The sequence below is a fragment of the Harpia harpyja genome, chromosome 11 (genome assembly GCF_026419915.1).
Source record: "Harpia harpyja isolate bHarHar1 chromosome 11, bHarHar1 primary haplotype, whole genome shotgun sequence".
Classification (NCBI taxonomy): domain Eukaryota; kingdom Metazoa; phylum Chordata; class Aves; order Accipitriformes; family Accipitridae; genus Harpia; species Harpia harpyja.
The window spans coordinates 39,484,250-39,510,930 of NC_068950.1; the positions used below are offsets into that span (position 1 = coordinate 39,484,250).

Consider the following 26,681-nt stretch of genomic DNA (forward strand, 5'->3'; position numbering starts at 1 on the left):
AATGCTGTAGGATCATTTGGACTGAAAGCTAGTGGCTAAATGAAGAGGGAGCCCTGGGGATACAGTGTATGTGAATCTCTGTATCTCATCCCATCAGAGAGCTGCTGCTTTGAGCATGCTCTGCCACATGTGAGAAACTTCCAAGGGACCTAAGGGCTGTCTCCAGGAGATGACTCCTTCCCCATGCACGGGTTCATGTTGACTTTTCTGAACAGTCTCTGAGCTTTAATAATTCATGCTGGGGGAGTCTCATCTCCCAGGGGCCAGCTATTTTGAAATACTGTACTATTTTCCCATCTAGCTCTAAGGAATGATCTATGTGAAAATTCCAGAAAATACCAAAGTGCAGTCTGCAGAGATACTCCATTAGCACTGAGATACAGTCCTCCCACAGGGACGTCCCACACAACAGTCTCTGCTGGCAGCCTGCATCAGCCCATCGGCCCCCATCCTCTCCTGAGTCCCTGTCTAATCCAAGGCCACCTCTCTGATCCTGCTTTCAAGTGCTGAAATGGAAAACAGACTAAATGGATCCTTGTAACTAGAACTGAATGAGAGGTTGAGGAAAGCTGGTTTCCTGTCAGAAACAACATTTCTTGTTGTTGTAATTAACCTACACAAGGTGAAGAGAAAGTCCTCTCCCTAAGTAAGACTGCTGAACAGAAGCTGTGGGATTTCAGGGATAGTGGGCTCACTAGAACAAGCAAAACTGATTTGCTTCAATCTATAATGCAATTTAAAGGCAAATTTTTCATTTATCTTCTACTTCTTGCTTCCTTGCACACTGCAGCTGAGCAGTACAGCAGAGCCATTAAACCAGTGCTCTTGGAAGAAAATGAAAACAACCAGAAGCCAATTAAGTCAGTAAGACTAGGAAGATACCATGCCAGAAGGAACCCCATCTCAGCTCTGGGATGCTCTCACCTTCCTATCAAAGACACACACACATATAGATATCAATACATTATTAATAGAGGAAGTTCACTAGGCTCCAAGAAGGTGTCCACAGAGTCACATTGTGTGTTGTCACTGTTCAATGATGTTTATTACTGGATATCAACTATTCCTACACTTGCGTAGGCCTCTAGCAAATTAGGTCATAAACATGCACAACTGCTCTCTGCAAAATACTACAAAGGCTGTTTCTACTAACAAGCAAACCCTCACTCAGATGATTCCCATGGTTTCAGAGGTGCTCTGTGGAATGGATTTAGACATTGTAAATCAAGTGCTAGTTCACTGGCTGCACTTCTCAGTAGGAGCTGAGGAGGAGCCAGGCAGAGACATTAGCCTGTTCTCTTTCTGCTGGGCAGCTGCTGCCCATTACCCAAACTTCAGCAGTATATTCACTGCCTGCCTAAAAGACAAGTGATGTTCTGTCTTCTGCTGTGCTTTTTTGGGGAATCTCAGAGGGCACTGCCTTGTCTGTCTAGCACACAGCTAGACAGACACACCAAGATGAGTATGTCCTGCACCTCCTGCCTTCTGCATGGATTACTTGTGTGTGGGCGTTACATTCACAGCAATCCACATCATTCTGCACTCTTAAAGAAACATGTTTCCCTTGGGGGCTATTCTCTGCTCAGCTTCCTAACTCAAATGACACTTCACTGCTAGCCTGGGACTGCACCAAGTCAGCCATGGCACCTCCATAAAGTTGAGCACCAAGCCCAGCTGTGCCGTGCTACTGCCCAGTCTCCTAAGACAAACTGGGCTGCCAGATTTGTTGGGAGACCTCCACAGACAGACAAGTTGCAACAGCCACTCAGAAAGACAGGGAGATGTGGATTAGTGTGGAATAAAGCAAGGGCATATGGAAAGTACAAGGTAAGAGCATCCTCACTAGGCATACACACACAATTCTTGTCTTATACAAAGGAGAGACTGACAGTTCTTCCTGAATGTGAGTTACCTAAGAGGCAGGCACTGAGCTCCACGCTGCTAGTGCTCCACAGTGTCATGGAAAGGGATGCCTGTCTGAAACATTTCTGCACTTGGGAAAAAAATCAAATGTGTTTGAGTAATGCTCCAGATTGGGGCTGGTGCCCACAATGCCTGCTGGGAAAGGTGAGAGACTGGCTGCCCTAGGGAGAGTGGCACAGCTCTCTGGCCGGGGCTTCCCGTTCTGCTGACTCTGACAGCCCCGATGCAGACCTGGCTCTCGTGGCTTGTGCATTCTCACTAGCCCAGAGCTGGCAGGATGCTGCAGAGAGCAACCTGCTGTCATTTCTAAGGGAAGCAGCAACAAGATGTAAAACCCGTAAATGGCTGAAGTAATCTCTCAGCGATTGCTGCACCTTCAAAGCATGTTCCCAATGCTAAATTTTTATGATTTTATCATCATCTCACAATTCAAAGATAATTTAGGCAGTGAGGCTAAATGAACTGGTCTGTGCTGTGGAGGACACTAGTATCTGGGGAGAGGGGGAATTCCTGGTTCCGAGTCCCATGCTCAGTTCATACATCCCTCCAAGAATAAACGCTGAGCTGAGAAGGGCACAGTTCAAACTTACAGATGATCAGACTAGGCTACTAATTATATTCATACGAAGGGTGATGAGAGAATAAAGGCAAGGAAAGAGGAGCAGAGTGAGAAATAGCATTAGCAGCTACATGTGGTTACACTCAAAGCTGTGAGCGCCAGATGGAGGAGAGGGGAAGCAGTTACAACAGGAGCAACACGTAGAAGGCAAGTACTGTACCACATTCTTTCAGAGGCTCGTCAGACCAGTCCCTGCAGTCTCTATGTGAATCGCACACTTTGCCTCCGTCAATGCACTCTCCACTCTTACACTGAAACTTGCTGGGACTTTCACATGCTGACTCTGTCATGTCGGGCAAGAGAGGAAAGCAACTAAGTTAGACGAGGCTCATGACAACATAAAGCCTGATATAAAGCTTCAAGAGGGTGTCATTAGCAGAAGTAGGATGGGATTAAGCAAATGAACATTAAGCCTGAGTATCATGCAAGGAACTTTTCAAGTCATGCAGTCTGCCTGGTCAGCACAATCATCTCTCCCAAGCAACCCCACTGCCAGAACGGCTTAAAACTCTCTACAGGAAGCAGCCTGCCACAACCCGCACAGGAGCAGCACAGGCCTCTTCCCTTTCCAATAGCCACGCAGCTCTCGCAGGCTTACACCATGGAGCATAAGGAGTGCAGAGCTGCCTGTACCTACCTTGGACACAGCCTGCCTCGTCACTGTTGTCAGGACAGTCGTGCACCTTGTCACACTGCTTTGCTCCATGGATACAGGTCCCATCGCCACACTGGAATTCATCTGGCCGGCAGGTCACCAGAGCTTTAAGACAACACATTCAAGCATTAGCCACACAGAACGTGAGTATTTTGTGAGGGACCTTTTAGCCACGTATCTCTGACACTGCTGGAGTTTTGCACCCTCTGTTAGCAAATGTCACAGAGCATCGGCTGCTTCTACCAAAGGAACAGAGACAGCAGCTGCCTCAGCCACTGTCTTCCTGTGCCCCTCTGCCATGCCAGATCACCTCTACATCCTTGGGAAAAGAGCCCCAAGGCCTGTATGAGCAGATCTAGTCAAAATAGAATCAGTGCAGGCAGGCAGTGAAGCTTCTTGGGTGAGACACAAGAAAGCAAGCAGGCAGCAAAACTATTGGCAGTGGAGCCCCTCTGGGGTCTTCAGTCTATGCGAGAGGCCAGGCTGCTTTCCAGCTAGGAGTGCAGAGTGGCACTGGGTAGGCAAAGGCAACTGCTCCTCAACTCACCTTCCTTCAGAAAAAATTATATTTAAGATGTATTTCAAAACATGTTCAGGCTAAGGGCATAGGCAAGACACATGTATTGACTCTCTCTTCCAAAGCCAATGTGGTCACACTAGGGACAAAGCTAGCAACAGAGACATGATCATTCAGGTTACTAAATGCCCATGAACTAACAGACCACTGGAAGGCAGAAGAGCTCCACTGCACTATGGCTTGGTGTTTCTTGGGGTTACAGGCCAAAAACATCGCCAGTGTCAGGCCAGGTTTCAAGCCTGAAGCTCATTTGGCCAGGTGCGATTATTACAGACTCAAACCAGACCTGATGAACAGCAGAGTTGGGTAAAAAAATAAAACAAACAGCTGCACTAACCATACTAAAAATCATTCACATTTCCTTCCTCAAGGTTACACTACTTGAGAGACCTCCCTAGCTGGAATCAGACTTGTGTTGACAAAGGGTACAGGCACTCGCTAGCTAGCAAAGGGCTGCAGCCTGTAGTTCACTGGCAAAACAGGCTCCTCATTCCTGAGATGGCATGCAGCTTACTTCTGAGGGAACCGTTTTACAGATGTTTTCTTAAAATCCTATTAAGGCAGCACACCCTGGAGAGCTCTTGATTCTAGCCTTTCCATCTTGGTGATTGTGTCCTGGTATCACACGACAGAAAATCACTGCCTCTGAATAGCTAGAGGAGGTCAGCACTGATGTTACTACATGGGAGGCGAGAGCTACGTGCCAGACCTTCCTTGACAATTTGACAAACTGGTTCTAATACAAAAATTACTACTTTCAGATAACCCAAGAAGAGCCACAGACATGAAGTGAGCCAGCATCGATACCATAAAGTATTAGTTGCACAAAGGCTCAACATTATTGGTGATTGCATCCCACAGGATCCAGGATCCAGATTCATGACTGCTTCACCGGACTTAGCTCTAGGGCATCGTCAGCCAGTGAAGGGCACAAGAGACAGGAAAAGCCACAACTGCAGGGCTGGTGGGGGAAGGGAGAAATCCTGCCTTTAGAAATACACAGTATTCACATGAGTAAAGTTTGGAAATAGCACTGCTCCTTGGAGAGGAAAGCCATATGCACTATATTCATAAAAAGCTGCAAAGCGAGAAAAAAATCCCAAGCAATAAGCATAGTTATGGGACCAGCTGTGTTGCCACGTTTCAGCTAATAAACTCAGACACAGAAATGGGAAACCTCAGTGGGACAGCATCTCCAAACTAAGCATGGGGGAACTGCTGCTCTAAATGGAGAAAAATGAAGGAGAGGAAGAAACAAAGCTGTGGTCTGAGAGAATCACAGACCACAGATCTGGAAGGGGCAGTAAGAGCTCCTGCAGGGAGGCAGAAGTACTTCTGCTTGAACCGTTCCTGCCATGCACAGCCACCTGCCTGGAGAAGCCCTGACGATGGAGAGACCACCTTCCCCCTAGGCAATCCCGACCTCTTCCAAGCTAAACCTTGGCCATTGCAAAGCTTTTCCTACTGTACAGCCGAAAATTCCCTTGCCACAATTATAAAAAACAGTTTACTTCACCTTTTCTGTAGCAAATTCTGTATGTGGAGACAGGAAAGGACGGTCACCATTTCTTACTATAAATATTAATCCCCCACAAAAGTGTAACATGTAATTAAAACCAATGGTGGTCTTGTCTTTCCTGGAGCAGGAACAGGTCTCCAGTTTATCAAGTAGATCTGCATGACAACAGCTACAGATTTGGAAGGCAGCCGTTATAAAACCTACTAATTGTCCTCAACTATAATCTTCAAAGCTCTTCTAAAAAGCAGTTATAGCTAGATGCTAAAAATAGTAAGGTTTCTAATCCTAAAACAAATGAAAATGAAGGAGAATTTTGCAGGAACTGCAAAGACAATGTTGCACAAACGCCACAAGACTGAGAGAAAAATGACAGCACAGCTCTTAGCTCGGTTGCTACAGGGACTGCAGAACACAGATGTGGGACTGTACAATATCACTGCACAAAGCTTTTGCTTCAAGAAGAGACAGAAGTTTGGAGACTGGGCTTGGTTTCCTGGCTCACTTCTCACTTCACAAGAGCTGTGGAAGTTCAGACCTTTGAGGAATGGCCCCTGAGCCTCTTAACAGACATCTAAAAGAGCAGATACAGTAACAACTCTTACTGATCACAGAGATATTAAAATGCATATACAGCATTTCTATTTTTTGGTGTGTTTTTCAGTAGGAGGAGAGAGAACGCTATGTTTATACCTGGCCTGGAGAGCATAAGTTTGAGGGGAAAGGGCCAGGAAGTTTGTTATCCTGAAGCCGGGACACAAACCCATCTCGGCACCACTGGCAGAGTTGACAGCAGGTTGCCATCAGGGCCATTCCCAAAGCAGAGCAATATGCCAAGAAGAGGGAAGAGCTGTGCAGTTAATTTGCATAAGATGTTCAGAAAATTGCTGTGCTATTTTGGAAGGTTTAAATCAGTGAAATCTCAGCAGTTTTATAGCCATCTCGTCTGCTCTGTAAATCCAGCATGAAACAGTTTACCAAAGCCCTGCAAAATTAACAGGTACACTCAGACAGACACACTTCCCATTTGCAAATACTGGGCACAAATCTGTATTGCTCAAATTCAGCAGATATATTCCAGATTCCAAGTCTGAACCTGTGTTTCTTCTGTCTTCTGGTTTTTCTTCCTCCCAAAATGAACTTAATCTCAAGAAAACCCCAGCAGTTGCAAAATGCATCCATCTCATTTTATAGATGGGGAGACAGAGGCACAAAAGTGTGAGGTCAGGTCTCAAGGGATCTGTTTTCTAGCTGTCAGTTGTAAGCATTATTTATTCTCCCTTCTGGATACCCTAATGTGAGTTGCAAAGGACATTTTAAAATATAACCATTCCAGATTTGGAGACTAATAAATCTAACCTAATGTTCATTTTATAAATATATATACATATTTGAATATATATGCTAGGGAAAAAACCCCAACCACTCAACGTTCTCACACAGCTTTCCTGAAATGCTCATTCCCTCCTATTTATTTGCTGTCTCGCTGCCAAAATCTGTTCACCAATTGTCACCCTTCGTTTCTGCTCTACTTGTTTATCACCCCAAAATGATTATAACAAATGACTGGTGATGGCCTCATGACATTTTTTTTAAAACATTAGCTCCCATCCCTCTATTTTATACGATGCAAACCCCATATGACTCCCATTTACAAGAGAAGATGTAGTGCTGATATCTGCAGTTTTAATCAAGTCAGACCTAGTGGTACTTGTGCCATCCCTGTTGCTAAGGGGATGGAGCAGCGTCACACACCTGTAACGCCCCGCGTGCAATGCGATACTGATCTCCGAGAATTTCTGGAGAGGAATAAGACATAATCAAGGTCAATACCTAAACTCTTCAGTCTGACAGATGAACAGTGATGGTGAGTTTCCAGAGCTCTCAAAAGTCACTTTCTTACTGCAGGCACCCAAGCAACAGCTGCATTTAGGATGGGGAAGCAACATCAGTTTTGTCACTGACCCAGTCGACCCATCAGCTACACAATGCTGCAAATCCTCTGCTGGCTACTACCTTAGAGATTCCCCTCCCCACGGTGTAAACAGCAGCAAGCTTATGTACCTCTGTGGCACTGGGGTGACTCCTAGTTTGCACGGGTGTAAAGGGCAGAACCAGGCACTCCATACAGAGGAGCACTGCAGTAGCTAAAACATGGGGCTTTGAATCCCACTGTTCCCGGCCCACAGGACTGAAAGCAGCAGAAGCAGCTAACATGCTCGTTTCTCCTGGGTAGATAAGCTGCACACTGTGCTGTACTGAGACTTACTGGAAAAAAACCTCGAGTGCTAAATCTCCCCTAGTCAGAGATATAATTGTCTCAAGTCACTTCTGCCACATTTCCTCCTTCCTCCACTGGTTGTCAGCACTGTGCTGTGCTGCAGCGGTGTCCAGCTGCGTCCTCTGCCCCAGAGAGGCTGCCCTTGGTGTATCTGGAGGTGCTACTTGGCGAAGCTGCTCTGTAGCTGAGGGATGCTGTCAGAGCCGTGCTCCTTTTGGGCCTCATTTCTCAGCAGTTTGAGCTCAGCTGGATATTGCTGGTGTCTGTCAGATCAACGAAAGAAGCTGGGGAACAGAGTGCCTTCTCTGCCTCAGCAAGGTACACGGGCACAGTCCCACTCCTTTCACCCAGCAGAGTGTCAAAGAAAATGGGGCCTGTAAAAGACTTAAAACAATTCCTTTCAAGTTGAACAACAGGGATTGAAATTTTAGAGACATTTCATTGGAAAATGCCATCTGTAACCTGCTCCCCTCTTTTACCACTTGGAAATAGAGGAGTTCACCTTTGTGTGTCCTGAATTGTCTAAACTCAGCCATCCTGCCAGGTTGCCATCACTGCAGGGAATGCAACCTGTGGGACAGAGATCAGTTCTGCTGGGAGTCCCCTGCGCCAGGCACCAGTTCTTCACCTGTGTTTGTAATGCGGGCCTAGCCGCTGCCTCCTGATTCGGAGGGGATACAAGTGCAGGATTGTCTGCAGGAGGTCTCAGAATGAAAACAGGCACCAAACAACACAGGCTGTCCCAGCTAGCAGTGCACATCTCCACCGGACATGCTCCTGCCTGGCTTTCTTACAGTCATTTCATACTGAAACGGATGCCAGTAACCAGCTTTGTCTCCTGACTCCGCTGTCCCTGTGATGCTTCAGACCATGGAAGTACTGCCTGGGTACCTGCTGCCCAAGAGGTCTTCAGCTCCTCTATCACCTTCTTGGAGATGAAGGAAAAGACATCCTAGCTAATCCATCCCTACTCGGAAGGGGGTTGACAGCGATGATATCCTCGTACCCAGCAAAGCTGCTCTCTTCCTAACAAAACATGTTCGGCTTCTCCTACTCTGCTCTCACCTGTCTTTTAAGAGGGTCCTTGGCTCTTTTAAAGGCACAGCAGCTCCAGGATTACCTGTGGCTCATCCCCCTGCTCTCCTGCAGTGTAAACAGTGATGTCCAGGACTTACTACATCCCCCTCCTCTTGCTAAAGAAGCCACTGAATTTACATCTGCCTGCCTCTGCCTGGGGGAGAGTCTGATCCCCTGCTCCTTGAAGGGCTCTCCCACACAGCTGCTCTGAGCTCACCAGCCTGGACTCAGTGTTGTCATGGGTATGAAAAGATGGTGCTGGCAAAAGTGGTAAATTTTCTTAGGTACCTTTGCAAAAATGTCTGGTTTCTGCAGCTGGTTGCTGCCTTCTTCCCCAGAGGTGGCCCAATGTCAGAGCTGCTAAATATATACAGCTATGTAAATATTTTATTTTATTTCAATCTTGTCACTATGAATATTTTAGCGAAACATTTTGCTCTTATTTTCTTGTCTCTCTCTCTTTCCCCTCAGGTGAGTGACCAGCTTGAGCAGTTCAGTGGCTAAAAATGGATGAAACATTCAAAACACCATGCACACCAACACCACCATGTTAAATGCATAAAGCCAGCTGAAAAGAAATCCATTATTTATTAGCTCTATGCCTTTATCAAGCCAAGTTCAAAGTGCATTTCAAACTGGATTCTTCAGAGGTGCTGCTCTTGACTGCCTTGTTCAGTATACTCTAACTTCAGAGGCAGAAAATTAATTATTTTTTTTCTGCTGATCATACATTCCCTTTAGCATTGCGGCTTCTAACCTCCAGGCTGTGACCTCACCATGCAGCCTGAGGGCTTTGAACATTTTTCCCATCTTCTGTTCCTTGTCTTTCTAGTGAAACAGATCTCTTGTGACGCATGGTACCATCCAACAGCTCTTGCACCTCCTCTCTGAATCCTCAAGGAAAAAAGCATAAAAGGAGTCTGGAATACACCTGACCCTGCTGGACTGGGCACCCAGCCGTGCCGTTTGGGACACAAACTCTCCTTGTCAGGCACACAGTTGCTGCACAGACATCAAAGACGCCTTAAAACACAGCCCACAGCAGCTTTCTGGCCCCTCTCCCCTACCAAGGAGAGCCCTCAGCCCTGCCCTACCACTGCAGACACTCACGGCAATCCTGCTCATCAGACTTGTCCTTGCAGTCTTCGTCCCCATCACACTTCCAATTCAGGTGGATGCATTCACCATTGCCACACTGGAACTCATGAGCCGCGCAGGTGTTGAGGGCCTTGGCATCGTAGCCACACTTCTCTATGGACTCGTCCGACTGATCCTCACAGTCCATCTGGTTATCGCAGACCCACAGCTCTGGGATGCACACGCTGTTGTTACACTGGAACTCATTGGGGTTGCAGGTCAGAGGGGAGCATTTTCTTTCATCACTGCCATCCCCGCAGTCATTGTCACCGTCACACACGAAGATGATGGAGATGCACGACTTGTTACTGCACTGGAACTCATTGGGAGAACAGGCTTGGGAATAAAAACAAACAGGTGAGCTGTGAGGTCTCCAACCTACCCCTCACCACTGTGCCAGCTTTAGCACATTAGCAATGTCTGAGACAGGGGGAGAGCGAGGGCACAAAAGCATTACCTTGGCTGTCCTAACCCAAAACATTTTTCCCTAATGGTAAACTACATAGCAAGGAGCAGGTGAAGACGCAGTGGTCATCTCCCCAGCTGTGCCATAGGATGCATCCTCTATGGGCAATGGGCAGCCCTGAAGAAGGGACAGCAGGGCTGCAAGAACTGCAGGTAGGAAAAGTGAGGGGCCACCTGCAGCGCTGCCCTGGTGTTGAGGCAAGAGCAGCCAGGCAAGCCCCAGTGTTATGGGGTGACGGCACAGAAAGAGCGGGGAGATTGCAGGGCGGGCTAGAGGTGTGCCGGTGGACTTGCACAGCACTTCGATTTGCTTTGCGCTGACATTACCAGCTTCCTGACTTTCACAAGCACAGAATCAGGTTTCAGGATTTCACAGTGTGCCTGGTTTTGGACATATTAAGTGGGATGTGTAGGGTAAATATTTAGTAAGTCGAGCATCAATTTAGCTGCAATCTGCCAGTAAGGCCCTTTACAACACACTGAATGCCTTCTCTGGAAATCACAACTCAACATTAACATACAAATGAGGCGTTTGTCAGATAGGAAGCCGAGTGGAGTACTCTCCTCTGCAAGCCTAATGGACAGCTGAACCAGAGAAGCCTACTCAAATTAAACTTTCAGGTACTCCAACAATGTGCAGTTCAGAGTCACTTTATATCATCAAGGTGTGGGGGAGCCAACACCCTGGAAGAAATTCTCCGTAAGTACTTTTAGGTATTTACTTAAAAAAGAATTCTGCGTCTGCAGTTTCAGTCATCTACAGGAAACTTATGGCTTTGCTAAATTACAAGTACAATAAATATATACAAATAAATTACAATAAACTTTTTTTTTTTCACATTGCACTTGGCAGTCTTTTTGTCTTCAGAAGCAAACTATTTACTGTCGTATCTGCAGAGCCCCTGTGATAAACCACACAGTTCAGATGGTACCGACTGCTGCAATGGCAAGTGCATCTGGAAAGCAGCAGAATCTCTGTAAAGGAGTTGTCATATCCCAGCTTTCAGCCAACGACAGGAACTCAAGTAGTATTCTACTGAAATATTCTGTCTGTTTTATACCTGGGAATGACACTCTATTTATCTAGCAATTAAGAACATGTTCACTTGTACATGGATACTTACATTCTAGCTTGCAAACTTGCTGGGCTCTACCTGTTAGCCTAAGCAGCCTGTAGTTTTACGTCAGAGTGTGACAATATGTATGCTTCTCCCCTCCTGCCCCATGCTCTGCCCCATTTAGTCCCAGGTTTTCCAGATGTTACTGTGTCTACCAGAGTAGCAATCTGCCTAAATAGAAGAAAGAGAGGTTTGCCTTCCTTGGTGCAATACTACCATGCACTGGCTACAACCCAAGCTCCCTCCAACAGGGATAAATGTTAAAGAGAATCTCAGCTGCACACTGCTGTGTGCCCAACTTGACATCAATAATTAAATGCAACAGAGTGTGGTCACCAATGAGCACCTAGTGTTAGACACTGAAGTATCACCTGGTCCAGGCAGATTGCTCAGGCTCCTTCTCTACTCAGTAGAGTATTTTGGATATAGAGAGGTGCCCTCAACAGGCAACTCCTGCTACCTACCTTGGGATAAGAATTGTCCCTTGGAGGGGCTAATATTTCTCCTCTCCAAACAGAGGGAACTGAGATCAGACAACTAATATTAGGAGATGAATGCCTCTCATAAGCACCTGAAATACGAGCACAGTCTGGTGGGGAAGCATCTAAAAAACCCCCTCTTTTGGCTGGCAGAATTGAAACCATTAAAATGCTCCAGTTTTCACCCAAATTCTGCTCTTTTTCTTCACTGATACTTTTCTATCCTTATCCCATAACTAGAAATAAAATAATCTATTAACCCTACTGATCAGTACGCAGCTGTATAACCTAACACCCTCTTCGGATGATGCGTAATATAGAACCACCAAGTGGAAATTTAAGGCAACAGTTATAATCTTACCAATCTATTTAAAAAAGGAAGTGAGAAACAGGAATATTTCTAGGGCTATGTACAGTTTCTGTATCAGATCAAGGCTAAGAAAAAGAAATTGCTTTTCTGGCATTATTTTGATGACTCTCAGAAACAGATCAGTGAGCAAAATTTTGCATAGTCCTTTGATGCTTAATTTTTGGGCAAGGTTGTAATGATTTGCACACTCCAAATGTGCATTAATTTCCTTTCCCCTAACTGTAATGAGCACATCTTTTTTCCCCTCGTTGTTTTCCTGGACCCACCTCCACCCCTCCTTCTGTCTGTACGCCTTTCCCTTCAGAAATCTGCTGCATTGGCAAATTAGCGACGGATAAACATATGTGTGGGATACAGACAATGGAAGTTTGCACAAAAGCTCCTCCTCAGCACCTACAAATCCCAGTACAGATATAAAATTACTGATAATCTCAGCCAGAAAATAGAAGCAGTTCAGCTTTTGTAACCTCTCATGAGGACTTTCTCGGTGAACCTTGTGAATTACTAGCTAGAAAAATCACATGGTCATGATTATTTTATTTCTTTTAAAAAATTAAATTTAGTGTGATGACAGCACTAGAGACTACAAGTTCTCCCTCCACTGAACAGGCACAGCAGTCTGGCTGTTGCTAACTCCCCCTTCCCACCACCGCAGTCCTTAGGTGGGGATCAATCTCTGCAACTCACTGGCACAGCTAAAGCCAGGGGCAGTGGCACCAGCGCTGACAGGGCATCACCTGCACTGGGACAAGGCCTGGGAGGCAGCAGAACAGCTCTTTGTGCTCAGGTCTTCCTGCCTGCAATTACAGCAGCCATACGCTGCTGGGACAACCAGTAAGACTGATGGGTTGCTACCACTGTGCCATGACAAGGAGGCTGCTGGACAGCCACCAGAGCTGTCACAGGGGCCACTGCAGTGCGTGCACTAGCAGCCAGTGGCAGTGCCAAATGGGAGCACATGGTCCCTCACTGCAGAAGGCTGCTCTAGGCACCTCCTGGTGAACTCAAGAAATAAAAATGTCCTTTTCTTCACTTAGAGACCTAATGACCATCTTCAGGCCAGCTCAAATGGGACAGTTCCTTCTGGGTCACACACGCCTCCAGCAGAGACCTCCATCTCCCTGTACAGCTGGCTCTCCTGCTGGCCATGGGAAGGCAGATATTGTCCCAATTCCTCTCACTCTTCTGTTATCCTCTCTGACAGCTAAAATCCGCAGGGCATGCTAGGATAAAGCAATGTCTGCAGCTTCCAGCCACTCGGGGACTTGCTCTGGCACAAACAGGCAACAGAGGAGAAAAGCTGCTTACAATTCCTCTGTACCTAGACAAGAGCCAGCATGCTCGTGCTCTTTGGGGTCCGTGCTGCATGGTTTGGTGCTGGTTTGAAGAACCTAATAAAAAGCAGCACTACAAATTATCTTACGTAGCACCTGGGGAGATGAGGATGGGGAAGTAAAGTCTCAGGGACAGTTTACTCACATCTCCTTTCATAAATCTTTCAGGGTACCTAGGTAGTCCCATCACTACAGCATTTCACTGCCTCAAGAGCATTTCAATAGAAAATGTGCGAATAGTAATTAAATGATCACTGGGGTATTTTTTTCTTTGACTTGAGCAATTTGTTTGCATTGTCTGGTTTTGGTACCTGTCCTATTGTAAGCTTATTTGTGCAAAACAAAGGAAACAAATATTAGCTTGCTTTCCTCAGTGCCAAAGAAATTAATAAATGTCATACTCTAAGGTGCAAAACCTACTTCAAATATGAAGTGATCCCAGCAGAAATCTTAGAAATGTTTGTCAAGAAGTGTTTAACCAACAGGCTTCAAAGCAGTAAACAAGCATAATTACAAAAGCAGTTTTGTAGAGTACTGTAATCCATTAAGGTTCTTCACAGTTTTAGGAAGCACAGTATCACATCTAAATGAATGTACATGTGCTTTGGCCTACAGACAATATATACTAGAGGTGTTCTGCATTAATTTCTGCTGTGTACTATATGCCAATACATAGAGCACAACTGTCACAGTTTTTGCCTCACAGCTTCCAGCTGCAGTCTTGTCACATCTTTTGATGAAAGCGGAGCAGAAGCAGTCTTTGGATAGAGGAAGTTTAAAAAAAAAAAAAAAACAAACCACAAAAAAAAAAAAAAAAAACGGAGAGAGATGACAGTTGTGGAGTTAGTGTTTCAGTACTGGCTGGTTCTCTTTTGCCTGGAGCCAGGATTTAACCAGAGGCTTTAGTGAGTAGTGTGGTGCAACAGGGACAATCTTAGCTCAGGCGTTGCACCAAAAAATTAAGATAATTCTACCATATGCTTTTTAAGCATTCATAGAGAAAAGTAGAATGCTCTAAAGACACAGGGCACTCTTTGAGAGCTGCAATTTCAAAAAAATATATATTTGTACATAATAACGTTTCTACAGTGCACATCTCTACCAAGCATGGATCCTCAAATGTGGATGAAACTCAGAATATGAAATAAACAGGATATCCATCATTAATAGGAGCTAGGAATTATGTACAATGGACTATAACTGCTGCCACTGCTAATCTTTAATTAAAGGTTTTCTAGCTTTTCAGTAAGAGTCAGATATTTAATTCATCTCTCTCCTTAAAAAAAGTCAGTTCTACTTGAAATTACATGAATGGCTTAAAGAAAGATAATTATTTGGTAAAATTTGTGGTAAAGTGGATAACAGCAATTACTGATGCTGAAGACAAGAAAATAAGATGAATTATTAAACTGCATTTTTCTGACACCCTCCCCAAAGCAACTTAAAAAAAGTGTGGCTCAAAATTTCTTGTTTGCTTAAATGTGATCACAGCTCTTCTAAAGAAGGCAAAGGATGATTTGCACATACTAACATTTGCATTGGGGAGGAAGAGACCTGCTGTTGATTTATCACCACTTCAACACTGGCAGGAGAGGTTAGTGGGCTTCAGAAACTCTCCTAAGCTGTGAGGTTTAGGATCTGAGCTCCACATGGCTGCAGGAGTGGAATGCCTGAACTCCATCTGCCCAGGTATTCTGCACAAAGTGCAAACCCAGCTACCACAGCCCACATAAATTAATCTCTGAGCTGGACCATGGATAAGGAGGTCACAGAGTCCAGACAGGCTAAATTAAGTTGGAACTCCCAGGCCAGTTACCAATGCTGTCATCATGTTAGTTTTATTTAACTAGTATTTATATTCAGGCTTAATTATACCTAAATTATTTGTTTTGTCTGCAGACATTTGGTGTGCTTACCAAATATCTGAATATTTCATACAGATCTTCGGTCAAATGCCAATCTTTAAAGCACTGATTCATGCCTAGAAGGACAAGTTTCCCACGGAAAGCTGCCCTCCAGGAAGGACAGCAAAAGAGATGGAGGTAAATGAAGATGACCTTGAAGCGAATTGCTCTGAAAAAATGACAGGCCTCCCATGGAGGGAATAATGCAGCTGAATTGCAGTCTCACTACTAACAGTGGTTGTTGCTATGGTGATTGATACCGAAAAGCCCATATAGATGAAGACTGCAGAAGGAATAGTAATTCCTGATATTGTTCAAATCAGTAATGTAGCTAAGAAGCCATCTCACGCACTCTTGCAAATTAATATTTGCATGCGCTCACTGCCTTTGCCACACTGCTCTCCTGAAACACAAATGAGTTATTTTTCCATTCTCTGCAGCAGTATTTGCATAGTATTAGTTAATTATAATGGAGCAACCAGACGCCAAAGCCCCTGCTGATAAATAATAGTTGGTTCAAAAATGTATTTATCGATTTAGAACATTATTTCCTGAGAATCATATATTCATTCAAAGTGCTTTAATTTTCTGAAAATATAATTAATTATGAGCTCACAATTTATGGAGAGAAGCAGCTGATGTACAAAAGGTATGTACACTCTGAATTTCTTCCCTGTCTTTAATCTTACTTATGTGCAATAAGGTTGCTAACTCATACTTGCAGTCTCCTCAAATTTACTTCATACCAAGAAAGCATTAGGAAGTTATTCACAGGTTAAATGACTGAAAATGACCTCAAAATAAGAACAAGTCAGTCCACTGTAGAGGGTTTATGGGTAAAATAAAGCAGCTTGGGAGAAAAAAAAAAAAAAAAAAAAAAAGATGGTCAGAATGCCTAAGGTTGATACTGTACTGCTTTTTGCTAAAATCCAAGACACCCCATGGGCATCTCATAAGGATAAAGACATTACTATTACTCTTTGGATTACAATCAGCTGAATCAGATTGGACATGTTTGGTACTAGCCAAAATTTAAATGGAAAAAAATATGCTGGGATGTGTTTAGTGGGTTTCTTTTCTGACTCTGAAAGTTGGAACCTGTACAGGACAAGCTCACTCCTATTCCCTCAGACATGACTTGCTTATTAAAATAGCAATTTTACAAATTACACCAATTTGGCAAATCCCTCAGAAACATCTGATAGTATCCATGAAACTAACAGCTGCTCTAATATTATCACACAAAATTATGTATTTCTGAGGAATATATATATATATATATATAAACGTTCTTCCAGCAACCAGAATAGGGCATTACTGAACAGGCCCTTGATCCTGTAACAGTACACACAAAACCCACATTACTGCATACGCAGACCTCCTAGATTCAGCAGCACTCCCTGTGGTTATGAGGACTGCCTGCACAGGACTTCCTACATGACCAGGAGCTAATTTTGCCATTACAGAGTTTAAATCACAGACACTTTGCCAGGAAAAGCCTACTCCATAGATCTCACTTTCCATCCATTGGGCAGACTTCCACTCTGTGTGCATCTGCTAATACAGAGACATGAACTGCCTTATTACACCTGCCTGTTTTCTCCACCGCTGTCTGGTTTCTTACACCCAGCTCAGGAGAGAGACTTCATCAGAATCTTAAAAGTTACACTTTCGTCACATTGGCAAATGATGGCACGATTTGTTTTGTTCTCAGAAAATTTGCAAGCTCCATTTTTGTTCTGACTGGGAAAGGCAAGGAATTCAAACCCATGTCTGTTGGTCCACAGCTATTTCGCTGTCCTGCCGCTTCCTCCTTACCCGCACATTCCCAAGCACAGGGATGGCACCAGTTTAACCAGCTGGAAAACTGAACCATTCCACCAGAATCAATCAAGTCTTTTACACTGCCATAACTAAAAAAGGAATCCTGGAGGTTTGTAACAATCTACAATACTTTATTGAATGTGGGTAAGACAAGGGAGCGGCAACTGACACTACAAAGCTACAGGTACTACTCTGCTTGTGCATCATGGAAACTGTGCACCTCAAAAGCAATTGTAGAGAAAAAAAAAAAATCTTAATTCTTAGGTAGAATTCTTTGTTGATGGAATCACTGCACAGGCCTATCTGTGAAAAACAGAACAAAGAAAAGCCACACATTGGCCACGCTCATGATACATTTCTGAACCAATGGGCCAAACAGGTACGGCAGAGAGAAAAGCCTGGCTTCAGCATGATAATCTGGTAGCTACAGCAGCCGAGGGCTCACAGGTTTTAACTCAGCTGAGTAATGAGGGACAAAGCAGTGCTCACATTGCAAGCAATGAGGTCACTGCCCCATAAAATCTCCACTTCCACTAATTTACTTTGCTTGATGGGAATTCTCTGTAAGAGGAGATACTACTTCTTGTTGCAGTCTGCTTCACTATCAGCCTTAAATATTCATTTCATTTAGAACATGGCGCTATTAACTCTTCTGGAGCACAGACAAAATGAAAAACGCCGAGAGTTCACACATCTCACCCCCCAGTTTACCCAACTGTCTCTCACATTTCTCTAGGAACAGTGGTCCAAAGTGAGTTTGAATGTAGGTTCAGTAACAATTAAAAAGATGCTTTTGAAATAAAACAATTTGCAAGGCAACTGATCTGAAGGGAGGAGTACCTTAAAAAAGAAGCACTGAGGATACCGGACACTTGGCAGAATTCACTGTAGCCAGATTCAAGGTTATGAATATAAGCACATACTATATTGACCAAGTCTATAAAGACAAGACCACTGTGGTGGTTTTGGGAGGAGGAGAGACTGACAGACTTTTCAGGAAACAACCAGCCCCTAATTATTTTCAGTTATGTGATATTAGGGGGCACAGCTATTATTCCGTGTAAGCAACCTACCCACATAATGTACCCACAATTCCACAAAGGAATGGCAATAATTTTTAGAAAAAATGTCTTCGATATTCTACCCAAATGGAAAATTTAAGCACTGAGTGACACTCACTGCAATTAAAAGTGTAAGGGTCATGTGCTAACTGCACTCACTTTAATAGTAGTGAGATTTCTATGGCATTAGGATTTGCCTTTCAGTTTCTACGGCTCTGAAATAGAAAGCAGCACTTTGCTGGATTTGGGCTGAGATGAAGAATCAATTGTACATGAGCAATTATTTTAAACTTGTTGGAAAAAATAAGTGTATTGAAGCATATTTTACTGTGAGCTAAACCTTCCCAGTTATATTTTATCAAATAAACAAACTTCTTTGCAAAATATAAGCAAAGTTAATCCAACTATTATATCTTCCTCTGTATGAAATCAGTGTATTTCAGCCACTAAGATAACTTTCAGATATTGTTTTATCCATTAACATGACTCAAACCAGCTTTTTTTGGTTTTGCATGAAACATTACATGGTCCTCTCCTGCGTAGGACTGTACTGAGTTCAAGCTAACTGATTTTGCTTCAGTCTTCAGATCATATGCTCAGGAAGCATAACTGTTAAGCACTCGTTAATTAGCATAACGCATATGTACCCGTGGCCACTGAAGGATAGAATTCCTACCCACGTATCTGCCATCGTAACATGATTGTTGGCACTGACATCTACAGAATATTTCCCTTAATAAAACTAAACAGATTCTTGTTTTTTGGATGAATAGACTCAGAATTATAGCTCCATTCTTATGAAGAAAGCACTTCAGGGACATGAAATACAATCATATTTGGCAATAAGAGATGCAATTTCTTGGCTATTTTGACTCCAAGCACTCTAACTGTTGAAAGATAGACTGCCCGGAAGATAAACGTAACTACAGGCCAATTTTTGCTCCTCTGACAGTATGACATGTGAGATTGGAAAGAAGAATCAGAGGCAACTTGTCCAGCTAAAGTACAGAAAGAGCAGCAAGACAAAGCTTTTGTGTGGGTGCACAGGTAACATGCAGTCCAGCAGCATTAGGCTTTCATTTTAATTATCCACAAATCTTGGTATAAAACCAGTTCTTTCATACTACTCTTCCACAACTTTGTGAAAAATTATCATTTGGGTGTGTAGGCTGTGTGTGTGAGAGAGAGAGCACGAGCGTGCTTGCAGTGTGTTCTTTGCATCTACTCTTTTTCCCTAGCATACCTTCAGGGAAACATTGTAAAAGTACCAAATTCTAAATTGCCTTGTTTTCATACTGTGTTTTCGTTTATTATGCTTTAAAGAATAAATTATTCATGGAACATACTGATACGGACAATTTATCTGTAACTGAGTGATCAGCACAGGGCAAACGTGCAGAGGCCACCACCAAAGCCTGCTGTTGTGAGCTAGGCACCACTCAGTACTGGGAAACTCCATTTGCAGAACATTACACGTGTCTGTTCTTTTTTAAAACCTAAGCTCAAGAGACAGCAGTAGGGAAAACAAAGCCATTTTGCCTTAACATTCTGCAGGTAGAGCCCCTGGCACAGCTTAGTCCATGGCTTTAGGGTTTAATTCTTGACTTACGCAACGACTATCTTACCTCTAACCTAAGTTCATGCAGTATTTTACATTTAATAACAACAAGCATCCAATATATTCAAAATGCAACTACCTTCATTTTTCCTGTAAGAGTGCAATTAAAGGTAACTACCAATCTCATTTTTCTTGCTGTTTTGTTCTGAAGGAACTCAGGACAAATATAATTATGGGCTGAGATTTTTCCTAAATAACAATGGGGATTTTTCTGCAATTACTACTGCTTTTGAAGGAGCTCTAATACTTTAAGCAGTGATAAAGTGGCAGCTGTACATGTTTAATTTCTGAGAGCCAGGGCATAATGCACAAGCATTAATCCCTCCAGCTGTCCAGTAATTAAACATCATGTAAAGCCCAGAGGATATCATTGCTGTGCTACCTTATCTTATTTATGAAGGACTTCCATTTGTTAAATCTATAGTAATTTTTTATCCATTCTTGGAAATAATTGTAGATTCCTCCACCACGGCAAGTGTACTCAAGTTACAGCTTTTATAAAATGACAGGAATTTCAGGCTAGCCATATCTCTTTTCATCACATGCTGAAATAATCATCAATAGTGATATTAAGTAAGTATTTCCTCTACAAGCATGAACGCAATACTATGGACTTTAACCCCATTAAAATTTGTGGGTTTCTCAGGGAGAAGATATGCCAAAATCTGATCCTTTGATTTCCTTCTGAGCTGACTGAGGAACAGTACATCACTGTGCACCTAGCGTGTAAATGAAGATAATGAACAGAATTCGTAACTTTGACAAAAGCATGCATTAATCAGGCTGCATGCATTATCAGGAAGATAAAAATTAGTGCTACATTATCACCAAGTAAAAAGCTCTCAGTAGGATCTGTGGAGATTTGGAATGAAGAGAATCAGTATGGTCAAATCCCCAGAGGTAGCACCGCAAGTGTGACTCAGATGCAAAACACTGGTACCTGTTACTGCATGAAGAAGAAAATGATGCTGAGATGACATGATGCTCCTTATTGCTACGGGACAATGATACAAAATGATAAAACAATTTAACTGTCAACACAAAGGTCACTTCACGTGAGTGTAGGTGCAGGAGCAGTGTGGAGAACAGTGGCTTTAAACCAGCTTTGTAATTTCCCCACTTCAGCTGGCTCATCACCAGGTGGATCTGCTGGAGGAATCAGACCAGCTTTAGCCTGCTTTAAATTCGGCCTTCTGCCAATGGTTCTCAGGTGACATGAGGGCTATCGAGCAGGGCATTGGAAAGAGTTGACTCTGAAAGTTTTCTGCACTTGGACCTTCCAAGAAAAGGACCACTCACACTTGTAAGCACTGCTGCTTTTTATGGAGAACCACACATGTGCCTGGAGCTTTGCCAGCAAAGAGTAAGCGAAAAGCTCCTGTCATGAGACTCCTGCAGAAATTCCTGGCTCTCACCCTTGGACAACTTCATGAGATCACTACAAGCATGTCTGTTACCTGCACAAGTTCCTCCATCACTGTCTCTATCCTATAGTTAAGCAGAATAAATCATGGTACGGGAAAATAACTTATTATGCTATCAATGTATCAACGAATACGTCATTTCACTGTATCTGACTATTGGGAAAGGGGAAAATTGTACATTTCCAACTCCTCATCTGCAAGACAATTTCCATACTGGGTGCAAGAAGTGGTCCAGGTGAGAACCAGTAACACAATCAGAAGAGTGGGGTCAGAGCCTTGCTCTCTCTGTTGAGCATCCCAGAGTCCTGTCAGGAAGAACAAGTGATGTGTGCATTAAAGGGGTTCAATGCCCATTTCAACTGTTGCAGGATGGTAGCTCTTCCATTCTAAAGCCATGCTGAAATGCTCACTGCATTCCTGAGTGGCTGACAAAACACTGGTTAATATCTTTCTTAGCAGAGATTTAACAAGTTCTGCAGTAGTTAGCAAAGTCCAGACTGACCCCAAGTTGTGACGCTTTAATTACAGTCTCTCATATTTAATTTCTCTTTTAGTCTCAGTAAACACGTTCCTAAGCATGTCCAATCAATTGTGACAAAGGTTAGGTACAGTGGGAGTAGAAAACCTCAACCAGAGAAATAAGAAAGAGGATGCCAGCACCTCCAAGCCAGCAAATTCAAGACTGCTCTTACATTATCAACTGTTGATATCTATTTTAGAGGACTAAACCTGACCTATGACTGCAACACACTTCGTATTGTAAAGACACAAATTACTTCTGCTCCAAAGAACTGAAAAATAAGGGTTTTTTTCTTTTTATATACTCTTTAATGTTAAAAAGACAGATATTTGCGTTTTCAAAAGTTGTCTGTGCACTGGAAGTTAGTGGACTTAAAGCCTACCTGCTGGAAGTAAATTATTTAGGCAGACAGGCACTTAGCTACCTACATGCAAGGATTAATACCTCCAATTAATCCCTGGGGCAATTACAGCCTGTACAGACACAAATCTGGATCCCTATCACTGGTGCTTTAACTACTGCAGGTTAAGTAATTCACAGCTTCCTTCCATTGCTTCCTTGGGAAGTTCTTCCACAGGGTGAAAACCACACCATTTTTTCCTCTTTGTTCACGGGTCAACAACAACAACAAAGTGCCTTACCACTGATAATGGCTTCCAAGCAGCATGACGCGGTCAGTGCCTGGACTGCTTATGAAAATAACTGCTTTCCTAATACTGGTACCAGACCCGGCCTAACAGGCCAGCAAAGGCTGTTTTACACATCTCTATGAAAGTTTTTATTTTAATGGATTTCATCTATCAAATTGTTTTCTCACTCCCAGCATGGCAAACAGGACCCTTATTTCAGATGAATACAGTCTGCTTTGCTTACTCCTAAAGCTAGCTTTTTGTATGACTGGACTGTAAGGGGGAGATGAGGAACTCAGAGGAATTATTTCCACTTATCCGTTGTTTGAGATGATGCATTTTTTTTTCATCATACCTGCACTCAGGTAAGTCCAGAGCTTGCTAACTGCAGCTGAACCCTTTTTGTCTAAAGGGGGTTACACAAGGACAGCATACAAGACTGCAAATTCCCTCCTTCCTTGAAGGAAAGATATTCTAAGCATTGCTGTGATAAACTTTTATCAGATCCACGGGGTGCCAATTGAAACAGCAAGTATTCAACAGTGACCAAAAGCAAAGGAGAGGGATGTAGAGCACCAGTTTGTTTCCATTCATGCAAGATGATGCACCAAGGACGTGGCTGATACAAAGCACAAAGGAGAACCCAACCCAAACAGAAGATTCTCTTATTCATTGTATTGGGTCTGGCTGAGATGGAGTTAATACTCCCCATAGCAGCACTCATAGCACTGTGCTCTGCATCAGTAGCTAGAAAGGTGTTGATAACACACTAGTGTTTTGGCTACTGCTGAGCAGTGCTGGCACAGCATCAAGGCTGTCTCTCCAACATTTTTGCCCCCCCCCTCAACGGCAGGCTGGGGCAGGGCGAGATCTCGGGAGGGGACATAACCAGGACAGCTGACCTAAACTAACCAAACAGATATTCCATACCATGTGACGTCAGCTCAGATATAAAAGCTAAGTAAAGGGAGACGGAAGGGGGGCATTTTTGTCTTCCGGAGCAACCACTACATGTTCTGAAGCCCTGCTTCCCAGGAAGTGGCTAGACATCACATGCTGATGGGAAGTAGAGAATAATATCATTTGTTTTTCTTTGCTTTCACGCGCGACCTTGGCTTTCAGTTTATTAAACTGTCCTTATCTTGACCCACGAGCCTTTTGTTATATTTTCTCCCCCCCGTCCAGCTGAGAAGGGGGAGTGATAGAGCGGCTTTGGTGGGCACCTGGCATCCAGCCAGGGTCAACCCACTACATTCATATTCTATACTTTTGCTCCTGAATTTCTGAACAGCAACTTTCTCCCTCCAGCTGGCTGTGCCAGTGCCTACATTGACTATGCTGGATAAATTTCACATTGATCCAAAAAGCAACTACATAATTCCAAGAAGAAAAATCCACCAAGAATTATCAAATCCAGAACAGTATCTGAAAAGCAAGTTGTTGGAGGCCAGAAGCAGACACAGAAGGAAGAACCATAATATACTTGCACTGTTCTTACAGTTTTGGATGATTCTACCACCATAGCCATTGTTTTCCTCTCCTGCACTCTCCTGCAACAGATCCTCCCTTAACTTGGAGTGTGAACATTTTGATATAGGGACAGGCACTTGCACAGCCTCAGCACAACCAAGCCCTGCTCCTGTATCAGGATACCAGCACAATATTGTTAGTGGTACAAATTACCAATGCAGAAATACAGGCTCAAGTAATGTTCATAAACTCCATATTAAGTTCTTTTGAAGAATTACAATACTAAGAGCCAGTTATTGCTATCAGGAAATAGGAGTATCCACAGTTAAAATATGTTTAAAGTGTCACGTTAGCTTGAAGTAATAGCCTTATTAACATGGATTTAGAAAGAGCTTAGGGTTTTTGTTCTGGATGCCCTCACTCACAATATCTTCAAGTCGTCTTCCACTTGTCTGTTGCACATGCAGGCTCTCACCATAGAAATTATCCTGAGCACAACTAAACTCCCTTCCAAACATTTATCCAGAATGATGTGTTATTTATAGACAAGTTGGTCAGCTCCGTGAGAGGTGCAGCCTTAGCTATGACAGGGTGCTCTGCTCCAAGGGGCTGCAGGTGACGGTGCTGAAGCTTCTTTTAAAATGAGAACAAAACATGAGTGCAGAGGTTAAAAAAAAAAAAAAAAAAAAAGAAGAAAAGGTCTGAACCTAGGAACAGACTTTTTTTTTTTTTTTGTCAGGATGCTGTCTGCTGCTGATATAAGAGAAAACAGATAAAGGAGGATTCTAAACAGAGAAGAAATAGGAATGTTAACAGAGTATCAGTAGATAGGCTTAGTGAGGTTTATCAGATTTGGATAAAAGAGAGGATAGCTATAAATCCCCCACAAGCTCTCAGAGTTTAAACAGCTAACGCATTTGTTCACATCCATGAGGGAAACACCTTAATTTGACAAGCAACCTCACTGACAATGCTCCCACTACAGCCATTCAGCAGTGCCTCCTGTTTCTTTCTCAAAGTGAGTTTAATGCCTCTGAAAGGTGCTGAGTCAACAGATCTTAGGGCTGAAAGCTTCTGATGTTTGCACCCACCCAGGAAGCTCCAAGTCTGCCTGTCCGTGCCTTTCTGCCTGGTCCTCTGGCCAGAGTGGCCCATCCCACATTCAGACTCAGCAGTGATCCCTCGGCAGAGATTGCCAATGTGCGCCCACCAAGGTGACAGCCTATGTGGGGACAACACTCAGTCATAAGAAACTAGATGAAAGTCACTAATTCATTTCACATGAGTTACCCAACAACCATCAGAAGATGGTTGATTTGTCCTTGGATTAAATTTCCATTTTATGAATCTGCATGTGCACTAAAAACGTGGAAGATAAGCAAGACTAGAGATGCTGAAACATCCAGAAGAGAAACACTCAGCTATTTCTAAATCCATTAATAGCATCATTATGCTGAAATTATGTGGCACTCAGAACATATTTACATTCATTTTGGGGGCTACCTGAAGCCTTGGAAAAAAAGAAGTTCAAAGCAATTTCAAGTAGATTCTTATTATAAATAAAAGACTCCATGAGACAACTCCTACTGATGTAAGCAGCAGCGTTAAATTAGCATAGGCAGCCACCAGTGTAAAAATTGTTTTAATTTCACTAACTTATATTGGGAAAAGAATAATTTTTTCAGTAACAGTTACAATTATCTTCTGAACTTGTCTCTAATTCAAGCCTCCCATTCAAAGGAAAACACATGCATATGCTATAGAGAGAACACTAAGAGTTTCATACATAAAACAAATAAAAGACTTTTGAAAACTGCCAAAACATCATTAGCTTAAAGGACATAGGACCAGGGGTCTAAGCACATCACCAACTTACCACATCATAATAATTTATTACTTAGGAATTGTCCATGCATACACACTTAATTCCACATGAAACAGGAGGCAACATAAGGCAACCTATGCCTTTTCCATGTGAGCCAACCCAACTGGAACCATGCTGCACAGGCTCAGCACAAGCACAGTAACCTGTTACTGTTACCACTGGACCTCTGAGTCATGTGTAATATGGAATGGAGATGCTTTGAAAAACTTTGTATCTAATCTGTGGTTAATTGAATTAGTGAGTCACATCGAAACTTCATACTGAGCTTCATACATAACAAACCCCACACTGGGTTTCATTAGCAAGAGTGAGGCCGGCAGGTTGAGGGAAGTGATTATTCTCCTCTAGCTAGTTACTTGTTAGGTCATATCTGAAATACTATGTCCAGTTTTGTGCCACCCTGACAGTACAGGAAAGGCATTTGCAACCTGGAAAGGGTCCAGTGGAAGTCCAGCATGATGATTATGGTGCTGGAGCATATGACATACAAGGAGGGGCTGAGGGAAATGAGTTTGGTTAACCTGGAGAAGGTTAGAGGGAAATCTTACTGCAATTTTCCAATATCTAATGGGGTGATACAGTGAAGCTGGAGGCCAACTCTTCTCAGAAATGCACAGCAGAAAGAGAAGAGGCAATGGGCACAAGTTGTGACAAAGGAAAAAATAAAAAAGCACAAAGAAAAAATATTTTTACAATCAGTGGCTAAATACTGGAACAGGTTGCTCAGACAGTAAATCTTTGGTAAGATTTTGTGTGATAAAGCTGACTACAAAGAAATAAATTTATCCACAGTGT

The 26,681-nt window shown here is 43.2% G+C and overlaps 1 protein-coding gene across 2 annotated transcripts in view; it reads right to left on the reverse strand.

Moving 5' to 3' along the window:
* The window catches only part of LRP8 (LDL receptor related protein 8), a 198,077-nt gene that overhangs the window by 18,602 nt on the left and 152,794 nt on the right, over window positions 1-26,681 (reverse strand). Inside the window, exons 5-7 of one of the 2 annotated variants that reach the window (XM_052800852.1) lie at window positions 9,759-10,121; window positions 3,180-3,302; window positions 2,703-2,825 (exon numbers count right to left, since the gene is read on the reverse strand). In XM_052800852.1, the coding sequence (XP_052656812.1) occupies window positions 2,703-2,825; window positions 3,180-3,302; window positions 9,759-10,121 (609 nt within the window). The remainder of the gene's footprint in view (window positions 1-2,702; window positions 2,826-3,179; window positions 3,303-9,758; window positions 10,122-26,681) is intronic. The other variant, XM_052800853.1, reaches the window with a different exon arrangement.